The 15822-nt window shown below is 36.5% G+C and overlaps 1 protein-coding gene across 1 annotated transcript in view; it reads right to left on the bottom strand.

Moving 5' to 3' along the window:
* The window catches only part of adcy2a (adenylate cyclase 2a), a 53341-nt gene that overhangs the window by 24308 nt on the left and 13211 nt on the right, over window positions 1-15822 (bottom strand). Inside the window, exon 3 of the mRNA XM_063488498.2 lies at window positions 5673-5834. Coding sequence (XP_063344568.1) covers window positions 5673-5834 — 162 coding nt within the window. The remainder of the gene's footprint in view (window positions 1-5672; window positions 5835-15822) is intronic.

Raw genomic sequence — 15822 nt, 5'->3', positions numbered from 1 at the left:
CCCCTAACCCTACTCAAGTAAATTTAAGTAAATCTAAGTGTTTGGAAAAATGTACTTCTAAAAGTACTTTTATTGCAACATGTTCATTCACTCATGAGCTGCTGTAACATGAATCAAATGGCATGCAGTCAAGTTCTATAGAGTATTGATAATGACCTTTGTAGCTCACGTAGCTCCTCCCAACTTTTCTGTCTACTCTGTAGAGCCCTGTAAATAATTAGCTGAAAATAAAAATTTTTAAAAAGTCTTGGTGAAGGAACTCAAACTCAACTCATGCAGAAGTCGAAAATACTGCAGGTAATAAGAACCAAGATCACACTCCATTTGTATTATAAATTCAATGGTTGTTCTATTGGGCCAAATTCTTCATACTTCCGAAGAACCCTCGTGTCCGTTGTATTACACAAGGTCCTATATATTAGACCAAATCCACAAAACACATGTAGAGTTTTTAGGAAAACTCCATGCTTGAGAAAGACAAAGACTGGCCTAGTTGGTGTGTCAAAATTAATTCAAAATGCATTGAAAATGGATGTGATTTCACAGATTTCCACTTAAGTGAGAGTGCAAGGGTTAATGGTGCGGGCTGCCTACTTCTAATTAGAGATGTTAAAATTCTTTTACATAAATGTCATTGTGTAGACAAGTGCCAAACAGATAACTCACTTAGCTTGCACTGTAAAAAATCCAAATGTCTTCACAATGATTAGCAAACAAGGATACAAAGGATCAAAAAAGCAACCACAAATATCAAACAAGAACATAAAAAAATGAACGTTTTTTTTTAGTAGAACACCCACAATAAATTCTTAAAAATAGCTGGAGGCAGCAAACCTGAGGCAAGTGTGTGATTGTGAATTCACTGGGCTATTGCATGCACTTTTCTCACCATGGCACAAACCGACCTTTCTTTAAGGTTATAAAAAGTTGGAGACATGTTGTTGTCTGGATATCTGCATCTTACATGCCTCTCTGTCGGCTAATTTCGGGGGAGGTAAGTTCAGAGATGCACTGCGTGTGTGAATATGGCTCAAATGAGAGATCATTGACTTTGCTCAACTGCTGCTCAACTCTTTTTCTCAGTCAACAGGAATTTAAATACAGGAATGCAGGTAAATCACACAATTGAGCCATAAAGAAGGTTTCTTCTTTTGGCAATATGAAAATCACATCCAGTGAAATGCAACACCGTTGAGACCAGTAGCCTGGATGATCTGAGTACAGACAGAAATACTCAAGAATTGCAATTTTGGTTCGTATTACTGACATACAACTTTAATATGATTCAATCTGAAAGGATGAGACAAAGAAATTCAAGAAATACCAGTCTCACAGTTTAGACCTCACAAACACACTTAAGTATGTAATATATCTTTAACAAAGGCAAAAACCCTTATCTGAATTCAAATGAAGCCTCCCGTCCTTCAAAACATCCTCCAAAAACAGGTAATACATGCAATATTCAACAGCTACTACCGCAGTAGTTTATGTGAAATTCTGTCAGCTAAAGCTTAAATGGAGTGTGAACACTGTGATGAATTATTGATGACTTAAGTACTCAAAAATAATTAAGAAAGTACGCATCAGAAGTTTGCTTCTAGTCTGAAGGGAGAAGCTTTGATACAAAAACACAGTGGTCAGCTTACATGAACAATTTTCAGTGTTGCACAGGACCTAATGACATCAAAGTCTGCATTGCATTAACGTTAGTACCCCCCAAAATCAAAGAAGTCACTGATATTGAAATAAGAGCATTGTTTTAAAAAATAATGTTTTTAATAGCTCTAATGATAGATTTAGTTAGTAGCTTTCTCTGTACATCTACCAATAGATAATTACAGTATCTAATCTCACATAAGGTTGAGGCATATGAGAAATACTAAAAGAAATAAGAATATTTTTCCACTGAGCTGCCTGAGTAATCTTTGTACCTCTTAGGACCAGAAACAGATGTAATTATATTCGTAAAAGATGAAAATGCTAATGCTTCATTATTATTGCTTCTAAATATTACCCACAAGTAAATGTGGATCCAACAAAGTGCTATTTCCTGTTCAATAAATAAGCCGGTTCATTAAAACTCCAATGAGCCAACACTGTAAAGTTTAATAGACCTGACAAAGTCAAGATGTTGGCATGGTTGCTTCTCACTTAATACCCCCTGGGCAGTCTCTCACGAGTGTGTAGGCATTTAACAGCTGACATTTACAAATGTCTGGAGGAACAGACTGATAGGTTTTTTTTCCAAAAACTGCTGAATGCAATATTAAAAATTTCTGAAATAACAAAAATCTATCTAATCTAATCTAAAAAAATCTGGATACTGATTTGTAAATAATGGAATTTGAAATAAGGGGGTAGAAACAGAAAAAGTGTAAATGTCATCCTACTGCATTTCAAGCATTAACATTTTCATTAAAACATGTTTTAAGTTTTCTATAGATCTATCTATCTATCTATCTATCTATCTGTATCTTTAAAAAATGAATACTCTTTTGATTGAGTGTGGCTGAGTGTGTGTGCGTGTGTGTGTGCAGGCTGGTGTGTGTATGTGTTGCTTTAACCTCCTAGACCTGAACTCTTAAACGGCATGCATTTTTAATTTCTCTTTGATATTTGGGCTGATTGGGACCTGATGAATGTAAAAACAAAGAATTACCAGATTTTTTTTTTTACCTAATTTTTGGTTCTAAGAAAAATCAGAGCCACTTATGAGGATATTTGTTTAAAATTTCGATAGAACAGTAGCAGTATAATGTCCTCGTAAGTGGATATCAGGCCCTTGTAGAGCAAAATTGAGTATTTTGGTCTAAATAACCCAAAATGTGATGTCCACATATGTGGACGCCAGGTCCTAGGAGGTTAAAGAATTATTTTTGATGTTTTGGAAAAACTCACATACATTTTCTTACTAATTCCAGTGTGAATACTGATAACCTTCAAGTCTACATATAGTCACAGCCAATTACTTTAGCTGTGCACAAATATTTATAGCATATTTATATACATTATAATATATAAAGTATATTTAGATTATACATAAATAATCCACATGTTGATATGTGAATCTATATTTGCTTTTGTGTGTGTTTGTGTGTATTACTTAAAGGATATAGAATCATAATACACATATTGAGGATGTAGCTCATCTTATAAGATTTCAGAAGGACTGAAAAGATGGCGGTTGCCCTGAAAAAGCCATAAGCCAATGGGTAAAAGCACGATGCTGCACTAACACACAAACACAGTAAAGGTTTGAACAGTTTCAACTATATGACGCACTGGTGGGCATACCTGGTCATTATCACTGAAAAGATGCATTCAGTTTTCTTAATTATCTGCATTCATAAAGTAAATTACCATGTTGTTTTTTCTTCAGTTTGCTGAGATGAACCTGGGATGCTGATCATACCAGCAGCTGATTAAGGTGTTTATGAACACAATTCCTAGCGACAGCACAAGCAGTTTTCCTAATTACATTACAGCAGCAGTTTGGGGCGGCCAAACGTTTCTATTTTCACACTAAAGCTGAAAAAAACAAAACAAAACACAATCTTACTTAAAATGTTGAAAAGAATATTTCATCCTAAAGCTCTGAGCTCTGTTAGCTATTCACAGTAGCAATTTTTGACCAGCTTTAGTCAAGCATTTTTTGCTAGTGTATATTCACAATTTCCTTTTATTAACTATTAAGTTACAGCACCCCAATATCTCAAATGCTCCTTCTGACCCATTAGATCCTTTCTTAGCAATATATGTTAAATATCTTTGGGACATCTTTTCAGGAAATGAGACAACGTCTTGCCCATTTACTGAGATAACCAACAGGCTTTTGAGCAGAGTGTCAATATCTGTAAATGATTTACTTTTGTAACATCTTTTAAAGCACTATGAACCACGAGTTCTAACTTGTGATTCATGCCATGATAACAGTCAGGTTAGGATTGATCTTTTCACACAGCAGAGTGTTTCCTCTGTATCAGTCCTTCACAGAAACTAAAATATGACATGGCTATGCCATTTAGAATGCCATATCGCTATACTGTTGCTTTAGCAAAATATTTTTGCAATAGAAAATGAGTTTACATTTCCTTGTACAAAGTCTAGGTATGTCTGAGAGCTGTATGCCAGCCTCAGATGGCCATTTAGTGCCTAAAAAGGGAGCTACTTCAATGTCAGTCCTCTAACAAGTAGTGTACCAAAAGTAGTGTACCTTACTCTACTCCAGGAAGCTATTGAGCAACATAACGCAGTACTTAAAGAAAAGAAACACGTAATACATTCTTTTTTTTGAGGAATGACCCCAGCACTGTTTAGCTAGCTGTAGTTTTCACACTAAAGTAGCCAACTGCTGCCCGATGGCACGCTGAATGAATATAAGTAGCACATACTATATTACACATTGAGTTTATTCACCAGACTTCTCTTTTAATCTATAGTCCTTCTTATTGCTTTAGAAAAAAAATATATTGATTATGAAAAGAGTAATTCTTCTCTACTGTGTCTAAAGGAAGAGAGTCGAAGGCTGTCAAATCAGTGAAGAAAGTAAATAGAACAAAACAGTCCCAAATGTTTTGATGTCAGGGTAAAATCAAGTGATGTGTTACAAAGTGCTGTCCTATTTCATCTGATGTCACTTGAAGTTTATTGACCATACACATGGGAAATGCTAATTTTATCCAGAAAATGGTCTGAATAATTTCTGAAGTGACTGTACATGTTGGAAGCCATTGAAGTGAGCATCTGGTAAAACTTAGGAAAGGTACTCAGTTAGTATGTTCTCCACCAGGGCTAGTGCGCTATTTCTGTAAAAAAAAAAAACTGATTACATTTTTTTTGGGCTCTTGCTGAACCCAAGCACCACATCTTTTCTAAGTTTCAATGATATTCAGCTCAATATTTTTTATGTAACAAAAGGCTTTTGTTGGTGGACTAATGATCATCATCAGACTTATTTTTCATGTGCTATAAATGTTTGTTGTGGCTGGCTCTGAAATTCTTCAAAGTCTCAGGCTGTCAGTGAGGAAGAGCTTTTGTGACCTGCTTATTAAATTAATCCTGTTTACTTTATGGATTGGAAGAAATTAGTCCCAGTGTATTGAAAATTATTGACTGCTGAAATCAGGTTTAATTAGGCACTAATTGATTAAAGTATTAGCTAGACAGTTACCTGATATTGCTTTTGCTTTGTCTTTATCATCATATGGCATATGCCTGAACAGTTAGCACACAAGAAGCAGTAGTGCTAGAAAGAGAGGTGACCTTTTAATGAAGGATAAAAAAATACATTAGAATTTCTATCACTCAGCTGATATGCTAAATTAGTTTTTGTTTAAAGGTCACAATTGTTTGTTTACTATAAATACAACCTGTATAGTGAGCCTGATGAGGAAACAAATTAAATGTCACAAAACAACTTTGCTTTATTATTTGATCTAGATAGTAATAATAAATTACCTTAAATGAAGAACAGGGCAGGATTTATTTAGTGACCTTCAGATGTAGGTGGTTGCTAGTTAAGGGCGATTTACCTTTTGAACAGGTTTCCCCATATACATATCAATCTAAGGACTGCTGATGATCTCATGTGCAGGTACAAAGGGTCTGTGCTTTTCTCCTGTGCATTCATGTGCTCGCAACTGTTAACTCGCACTAAAATTTGACTGCCTTACCTGCCACACTATTGGCTCGACGTGATCAGCTGTGATGGACAGGCAGACACTCAGCACGATGGTGTGAGAGGCAGAGGTTAGAACACTGGCGATGACGGCGTCCCGCATGGAGAACGGCAACATGGTGTAAACCACAAACACAATGAACAGGAAGAATGATACCTGCGGAGAAAGTCAAACAGTCATATAACATTTGCAAAGAGAAATGGAAAGGAGAAAATAAAAGGAGCAGAATAAATGCATGCAGAAGAAACGAAATATAGATGCAAAAATGTGGTAATTTGAGATTTCAGTTTTCTGGACTAAATAGCCAGGTCATATTAGCGCCTTCAGCTTACTTAAGGGGGACAATCAGCGCCTACACTTCAAATCTGACATCTCTAATGTAGCACGAGCAGTGGCTCCCTTTTTTATCCAGTTTTAACGCACATACAATTGTATAAACACACAAATATACATACACACATAAATTCTCACACACAAACACTTCTTTAATTCACTTTCTGCTGCAGGGTTAAAGCTGCTTGGCTGTTCCCCTGCCTGAATAGAAAGGGTTCAGTCTTCTTCCTGCCTGTAGCCCGGATCTGGTTAACCATCCTTGGTTTATTTGCAGGACTTGCGGGAATGTTGTGTTAGGGTGCAGCAAGATGCGAAGAGGAGAGAAAATGGAGCCAAAGGACAGTGTGTGACTAAAACAGTAATGCCTCTATTAAAGCATGACTAACATAAATGTCTTTGACGCATGACAACTTCTGAAGCTGCTCTTAATCAAATGTAGCAAACAATAGATTTTGCATGTCAGATGTGTTCTCAGTACTAGATATATTCCGTTTTTTTATGCACTTGGATAAAGCAAATAGATACATCCACCATTTGGTATTACTGTTGGGCCTACATTACAATATAAAGCACCTTGAGGTAACTGTTAATGTGATTTGGCGCTATATAAATGAAACTAATTTGAAATGAATTGCATTAATTGTGAATGACCTGACAATTACTTGCTTTATTCTCTCCTGTCTGTGCTCAGATACAATTGATTTGAATACTTGAGTTCTCACTTACAGCTCCTCTAAGCTCTTATTCATGTGTGAAAAAAATATTTAACTACACTTATGAACCTAAACATCAGTAAATATTAAAGTTTTGTCTGGTCCATTAAAGACAAGACACTGATGTTCATATCTGAATAAAAAAAATTAACCATAAGTGATAGGCCAAGTAATATAACTCCCATCTATAACTTCAGTATTAATAAAAACCACCACAGTAATTTACAGCTTTTTGCTGTAAATTTGCTGGATGCTGTAACCACTAGTGTAGTAGACCATGAGTTCTGCAATTACAAGAAGAGCAGAAACAAATGGATATGAACAAATGGAGATCATAATAACATACAAACACTACCTCAAACTAAAAGTTCAAACAGCAGCCTTAGATGATAAATGTCACCTACTTTAAGAATAATGTAAAAGAACCCTGATAGGAATGTGGTGTTATTAAAAAGCCCTCCAGCAGAGCAAGTGCAGACACCCATCCAGATATCTATTAAAAAAGAATTTCACTTATTCAGTCCAATAATAACAAAATGTATCCACACAAAAGATAATGTAAGAAAAAAAGAGAAATAGAAAAGAATGAATTTTATTGTCACTATGCACATGTACAATTAGTTTAAGTTCAACAGCAACTCCTACCCAGTACACACATGTAAAAAAGATGGGGTAAGGTATCAGCCACTATCTGCTATATCATCAACTATAAAATATTTGCTTTCTTGATAGATTTTGATCGAAAAAGTGAAAAACTGCTACATTAATATTTGGCAATCAACTGAGTAAAGCACTTTATATAATAAGACATCAAAGTGCTTGCAAGTACTGATGAAGTTTAAATATTTGAAAAGTCAAACCAATATGAAATAGAGTAACAATGATTTTTAATTGAAGAAGATACTGACAGTATACACTATGCATTGATTATATTTCATTTTATTAAAAAAAAACTTGTTGAAGTGCTGACTCCTCAAAAAAAAATGTTCGAAAGGCTATTCTGCTGGGATGATGCAGCGTCTCTGTGCATTTCTCAATAGTTGCAGAGCATCTTACTGAACGTGAAGAGCCTTGAAAATTCTGCCTGACACATCATTACAATGAACATCAGATTACTACCATCTGTTACTGACAATCAAATGCATTTACAATTATTTCCTGTTATTATGAGCATAATAATGGTGGTTTCCTGCAGTGTTTCGAGAGTGAGAAGAAATTAATCATTTTCAGCGAAGTGACTGACACAAAGGCCAAGCACCTGAATTATGCTTAATATAAAATTCCACAACCTCCTACTAATAAATGTTCACATTGTTCTAAGATGCATATAACATTTAAGAGTGTTTGAATATAAAAATTCAAGCAAAAGCAACAGGTAGCAGTTGAAGTGTATATTTTGCTTCATGCATGGTGAAGCCTTGCAGTGGTTTGTTTTTATTACCTACAGAAGTTCTACACCTCCCTCTTTGTAGAGACAGTGTGTAGTCATAAAAGCCAGCCCCTTGTAAAGGTGAGTAGCCTATGACACCCCATGACCCTGGGCAAATGCATACAATGATTAATCCAGGACAGGTGTCACAGTTAACAGCTGACAATGTCCAAATCCATAATAACCTCTCTCATGTGACGGCTGGTAGAGGTCACTGTTACTGCAACACGGTGCCACCAAATTCTGCCATGGGTCATGGCAGAACTACAAACACCAACATCTGCAGCTGCTTGACCTTCATAGCAACTATGTCTTTTTCTAAATCAGTGGAGCTCATCTTTTTAGATATGCAGTCTGGCATTTCCATTTTCCATTTTATCCAAGTCATTTCACATGTATAAACTAATAACAATTACCATAATAATCCCCACTGCATAAATTACTGACAGAAAATGTTATATTGAGTATGTCGAGAGAAAATGATTTTTAAAAGATGCAGGAGAAAGTGCAAAGAACCAACAAAATATCTAATGCTGCGTGATCCCCATTTCTATCAAATGCATAGCTAGGGTCCAGGCCTGAAACTGTTAAGATATAGAGCACTACAAAAGAACATCAACATTTAGCTGATAATATCTCTGGAAGACAAAGTAAATTTAAAGTTTATACATTTGCATGCATCTTGTTTTCCTTCATTTTGGTCCCAGGGGAGATATGTTTTTTAATCTCTTTGTGCCAATGCCTGATGGAGCTTTAATTGGGTGCAGTCTTTTTTTTTTAGTCTTACAATGTCATGGTTCAGTTGTGCTGGCAATAATAGTTAGGATCCAAGCATGAATGCAGCACTGAGAAGTTTTAGAGGCCATCTATTGGGAAGGGATGCTGGAACAGGAAAGCAGGCAGAAATGGCAGGAAAGAATTGTTGAATATATATATATTTTGGCAAGAAGGGAGAGCGAGTAGTCACCTGTTTATTGTGCGGAAATGCTGACAAAATAAGATGACTGTGGAGAAATATGAAATTTGATGAGCACAGAGGAGAAAACAAGAGCAGGGTGACTAGTAGAAAGGTAAGGGTCATTTAAATGGTGAGAGAGCTCACATAATTGATGGTAGTTTTAATCTTGAGCCTTTTTGTTTGTCTTGGCCAATGTAGGTACACGGCACACACTTTGTAACTCATTTCATGTGATGCTAGTCAATCAAAGCCTTTATTCAAAATACGAATTTTACGAATTTCTTTTATTTATATAGCGCCAAATCACAACAACAGTGGTCTCAAGGCGCTTTATATTGTAAGGTAATACATACAGAGAAAAACCCAGCAATCATATGACCCCCTATGAGCAAACACTTTGGTGACAGTGGGAAGGAAAAACTCCCTTTAAACAGGAAGAAACCTCTGGCAGAACCAGGAACAGGGAGGGACGGCCATCTGGTTGGGGAGAGAGAAGGAAGACAGGAAAGTGGTTCCACGGTGAGATTAGATGCAAAATCAGGTTTAAAGCTGAGATGGGCTACATGTGAAATGTAGGAAAGGAAAAACTTAAACTATGCCTTTTTATTATAAACATTGATTTGAAGTCTTTTTCAAAAGCTGTATTTTATTTTTGACTGCTGATCTTAAATTCTCTTAAATGAGAAGATTTTACTTTTTTTTTTTTATTATTATTAAAATACCATCCACTTCATTTGTGAAAATTAATTCAACACTGTTGGAATACTGCTGAATAGTACTTTGTTTTATATGATAGCCAGTTTTTGAGTATACAGTATATAGTTGGGCTACTTTCAAATATACTGCATTGAATTATGATGCAACTTTCTGAAAATTTGGACTTTTATTTGAGGAAATTTACTCTAACTGGACTTCTTAAATTTGATCTAGATCTGATCTAGACAGAGACCGCAGATGAAGGCGAGGAGAAATTTAGTTCTTCACAAAAGTCCCCCAGTGGAATTTAAGTTTTTATCCCTTCAGTGCCCCATAATAGCAAATGTATGTTATGGTCCATGTGCATAAACATTAGAAATTAAACATTAGGCCCCAAGATTATACAGACAATAATTATTCATTTTAATGTGGCAGAAGGGGAATAAGAAAGTATTAACTTACTTCCTAATACAGGAGAGAGCCGCTAATGCTGCCAAGCATCATCTAGCACAGTAACATAATTTGCTTAGGGTACAGAAAGCCTTTCCCTAAATTAATTCTCTGAAATTCAATGCTGCTAACTCAATCACAAAATTGTACCCAGTATAATGGAGAGGCTGCAGGAGTGAAGACACCTGCTAAGTTCTCCTACACGGTTGATACACAATGTAGTAGAGTGCAGGGAATCCTGCATTCTGGTTACGGGAAGCACGTAAGAGCAAAGGATGGATGTTGAACTTGATTTCTTGAATAACTTAAATTTCAAGACAAGGTCTGAAATGTTAATTAACAATATATTTCAATATTATTAACATTTATCCACATCTTTCGTGCAACTTTTGATCCCAAATCAAATCATCTAGTACTCATTGTAAATAAAGCTTACATAATGTAAACATCACCAGTGTGAGTACATCCATTTTGCACAAAAGCTTTGTGAAATAATTACAGCAATCAAATAGTCGGGATACACAATAAATTAAACAAGCCTGAAGCTTCAGAAGATAGGATGAACAAAGCACTCAAGCAGCCGTATATTACTTGATAAGTACAAGTAAACATACACTCAGAAATGAAAAGGCTCTGATATGCAATAAAGACACATTTTCAAAAATGATGGGTTTATTTTCACATTATTTCACCTGTGTTTTGCATACATGTGAAAGACATCATATTAATGGCTTTGCTCTCCCCCCCAATCCTGTTTTCATAGTTATTAAATCCAAAATGCCACCAGGTATCTGTTCTTAGTTCTGGCATTGGCTTCAGTAGACACAGATCAAACTGATTCAACTGATGCTGGTTCACTAGAATTGGATGGACCTCACTCTGTGATGAATCAAAAGTGCAAAAGTGTCCAGACAAACTGGGTTAAAGCTTCAGAAAATCAACAGAAAATGGAATACATAAAGAAAACAGATGTCTATTTTTTATGGTTTATTACTGGATCACTCAAATGGAGCCCAGCCCTATTACGGGCCCTGTTATCTAAAAACTGTGGCCAAAGCTTTTTGTTGGTTCATCATGCTAAGTCAACTTTGCTTCTCTCCATGAATCTATCCCTTGATAATTACACTGGTGAGGGTTCATAAAACAAATTATAGAGATGGAGTGTCACATTACATCAGCCTTTTAGTCCACAGTCAGTGGCTGAGATTAGTGTACAGGTTAGATTTACTACATGGGATATGTGCTTGTTGCTGTCCATGTGTGTCAGCTATTTATAGTCAGAGATGACATATACTCATTTCATTTCTGGCTACACTTATTAAAATTGAGTAAAGAAAAAATCTATTGATTTAAAGTAAAGATGCAAAATTAAATGGAGTGCATAAGAGGCAATTAGCCAAGTGCTTGGTTTGCAATTTATGTTATCTGTCTGGGTATGTTGACCTTGATCACTAAGATAAATTAAACTGGTAAAGGAGAAAAAAAAACAATTACTTCTCGTTACACTGAAATGCATCTGTCCCTGTCTCTTCTGCCACCATTTGCCTGTCTTTCCTATCAGTAGTTCCTGTTCTATTGCCATCTTCCCTCTTTTGAGTGCATCTGGCATGTGTGTCTGAGGGCCAGGGAGAAGGAAAGGAGGAGAGGAGGCATAGTCCAGACATCTCTCAGTGAGGGGTAGAGGCTGGACCACACAGATAAGCCTTTCTTCCTACCACCAGCAAATAGAGAGGGCTTTGTGGGAAAAGGATAAGCATCCAATTGATTTCAGGTTTGAAAATGGAAAGTGCACTCCATAATAACTAAATCTGAGAGAGCAGGAATGGTGAGCACAACAACACATAAGAATTTTTTGACCATCAACAATGCAATGCTTCTTTTACATGATATTAACTGTAATGACAGTGCAGTTTTTAGTATGACTATATTTTGCTCTCTTACCATCACATTATCTCTCAGAGGATGTCACCATAAAAATACATATGGAGATGTCACTCATTTTATTTAATCCACAATATACTGGATAAACAGCAGAAATCTAATGGGAGAAAGCTTTGCAAATTCTGCAAGAGATAACACATGAGATGTCAGATTCATTTGGTTCCAAGGCTAGTCCATTTCCCTTGGGTGGGCAGGTTCTCTCTTTTCAGTGGGTTTAAAAAAATGTAATCAGGACAAAAGGGAAATCATCTAGTTTTGTCAACACATGAGCAGAAATGCAACTGGAAAATATTCAATTCAGAGCGCCATCTGTGAACATCTATAAAGATCAAAAACAAGTCATGTTATTTCCTTAAATGAATAAGTCCAGTTACTTTTTAAGCTTTAGGCTTAAAAGGTCATATGTAGTGAGATAAAAGAGTAAAAGAATGGAAAAGACACTTAAATTTAAGAGGTAAGTGTACACCAATGTTCCCTCTAAGCTGCGCACGTGCGCAATTGCGCACTGCTGGCACGGTCTCTGCGCACAGAAAATCTGTGTTGCGCACAAAAAAAATCTAACCTGAATTGAAATTAAAATTAAAACTTTAACAATTCTGTTTTGCAGTGTTAGTCAGTAAGTGACTGGCTGCTCCCGTATGGGATTAGAACGATGCCACCTTATCCCATAGTCCAGCCAATGATGCGATTCACATTCGTATATACGCAGCCAATCAACGTCGTTGACAGGCTATGACAGCGTCCTTATGTGCTGACACTGGTGTTCTAGTTAGCAAAGCAGCGTGGCTCATGTGGAGTGAAGCCACGTTAATGACAACGTGTACAACCATTGGAGAGGTGAGCAGGACAGACGAACAATTGAAAAAGGGAAAAGTGTGGACTTTATACCAGTTTTTAAATTGTGTTGATAGGCCACGTAAAACCAGAGTTATGATAAAAATATATGCAATGTTTGGTTTTCTTCCTGAATACTGTCGTTGTTTATATTTACTGCGGGAAGAAACGGTAAAAACGGTGTTTTATAAGGAAAACCAACACAGGCGGAGAGTGCCTGTGTGAGCAAAAACAAAACCAACCCCCACCCTTTCCTATTGGTCGAAAAAAGTACCATGTCGACCAATCAAAAAATGATATGGCAATGTGGCATCTAGTTGTTAAGAAACGGGGGGAAGTTTTAGGAGTGACGGCGGTGCTTTGAGATGTGAGAGATTTGAGACGTTTAGCGCAAATCGTGTGTAGTTAGTGTGTAGTGTAGTCAATAGTTTTGTTGTGTGTGTCAGAACAATGAGGCGACTGCTGAATGTTACAGGTGTTAAAGGAGTCATACATCTGTTGTCAGGCCTGCAGGTATCAGGCTGCTGTTCTCCTTTATCTCATAGTGGACAGAAATTAATTTTTGGAGTGGCACAAATAATTTGTGTGGCATCAGATTTGATGCAGAACAGCTGATTGTTCTGTAAATAGTTTGAAATGTTTATTTAAAAACGCCTTGGCTGCATTAAAAAAAATAGCTGCAAAAAACTTTGTTTGCCAAACTGAGTTACTTTTTTGAAGAAGTAACTATATAATTAATTGCCCAACATTGGTCATTATATACTGTATTTGGCAGACAGAGTTACAGGACTCTCTCCCAGACCACAGACTCATAATACAAGTCAGAGCTTTATGAAAAAAAGAAAAAAAGTGTGTTTTCAAAATTGGAGTTCAAGTTATTTTTACTTCCAATAGTATTAACATACTACACAGGTCATGAACAAGATTTTTTAAATTTTCATTGTAAGTGGGCTAAAGCAGTTAATTAAAAGTAGTCTAACATAAATGTAAATGCTGTAATTTGATTATTTTAATAAACCATGTAACTTGGATGGATTTGATGCTGGCGTGACCACAGTGCACACGTCTGATGTCGCTCACAGTGGTCCAAGGGACCGCTCAGGGAGTTTGTGTGTTCGCTCAGACGCATGAAAAATTAGAGGGGACATTGGTGTACACTATATTTTAAATTTTCACCTACTTTGTCACCAGACAGCCCTCTTCTTGTGGATAACTAAAGCATATTCAAGCCATTTTACAATGTGTTTGTGATATGTGTAACTTTAGCGTTTTAAAGCTTGGCTGCAGTAACAAATGGAAGTTGCTTTTGGAATTAGGTATCGGTACCACAAAAAATGTATTTAATCACAAATTGGCATGCTTTCATAAATTAGAATAAATGTTGTGTGTGGGAATTCTGGGATGGTCCAAAGGCCAAGACATGCCAACATGAAACATTTTTTACAAATATTTCATCTACTGGTATCAAACTCAGAGTATGGTATTTAGTGTACAGTGTAAGCTTACAGAAGTTGCCATATATAAAATAACCAGTGATGCTGAAATAAGCAAAAATGCACTTACTTTATCAATACATGCTTCCAGTACACACATGATCTGATCAAGTTACGATAGTGGCCGTGCCAGTCTGGACTGGTTGGTCCTCTCAATGCTTTATCATGTAAGGAATGGAAGCTTTCAGTTGGTGTAGAAAATAATAATTTCCCAAAGGACAATATGTATTCACTCATCTGGCCTTATTCCTGGGCTTCAGGCTAGTCTTTTCTACACTTCCAGCTCTTCACTATTGAACGTGATTCTGTTATCATCACCCTGACCCAATCTTTTGTTGCCCACCTTCTGTGAACCAATCAGCCACTGCTCTGCATGCTTTAAATCTCAGTGCTTTTCTTCATCCGTGTAACTCACCGCTTCCACCTCATCTTGGCCCGTTGTCCAAGTCTCCACCTGCTTCGCCTCTACCACCAGCGTCTATACTGGGAGGGGGGCTAATCTTTACTTCCACAAATTATGATGAGGCTCTCAAACAGTCTCGACTTAATAAAATAACTTCAGTAAAGGTTACCAGATTGTTATACAGTTTTCATAGGCTTTCACCTCTATAAAAATTAGAGTTTTGGTAGTTGGGTGCATGTTTTCCTTCCAGGACATCCCAGCAAATTCACCCCAATGTCAGACCATGCAATGCTCAGAACAACTGACTACTTATCTCAGACTACACTTATGAATTAAATGTTAATGATAATGACAGCACAATCACAAACAGACTGTAGAAAAAGACTAAGTAGGTATAGCCTTTTTTAAATTTTCTGGCAAAAATAAAAAACAGCACATCAGGAGCCTGGGCACCTTGTAATTATTGAGTCAACCTCCTCATATTAAATGAAATGTGAAACCATCAATCTGACAGAAAAACCTGCCTGAAACTGGGTTATACAACAGGACAATGATCCCAAGTACACCAGCAAATTTGTAGCATAATGGGTCAAAAAATAAAGAATCAAAGTGTTGCAATGGTTCAGTCAAAGTCCAGACCTCAGTCCAACTGAGTTGCTGCAGTGAGATGTTGCGAGAGCTTTCCATAAACAATTATTTGCAAACTTTAATAACTTAAAATAATGTTGTAATGAAGAGTTGGCAAAAATTCCTTGATAATGGTTTTACAGACTGATAAAGACACTCATAAAATGATTACTTAATGTTACTGCTGCTAAAGATGATTCTACAACCACCAACCACGACCATTCTACTTTTTCACAGGACTTCGCTGTTCAGCATGTTTTCTGACTC

The sequence above is a fragment of the Pelmatolapia mariae genome, linkage group LG10_11 (assembly GCF_036321145.2).
Source record: "Pelmatolapia mariae isolate MD_Pm_ZW linkage group LG10_11, Pm_UMD_F_2, whole genome shotgun sequence".
NCBI lineage: Eukaryota > Metazoa > Chordata > Actinopteri > Cichliformes > Cichlidae > Pelmatolapia > Pelmatolapia mariae.
The sequence above is the reverse complement of the archived record's forward strand: the minus strand, read 5'-3'. Positions and strand labels throughout refer to the sequence as shown.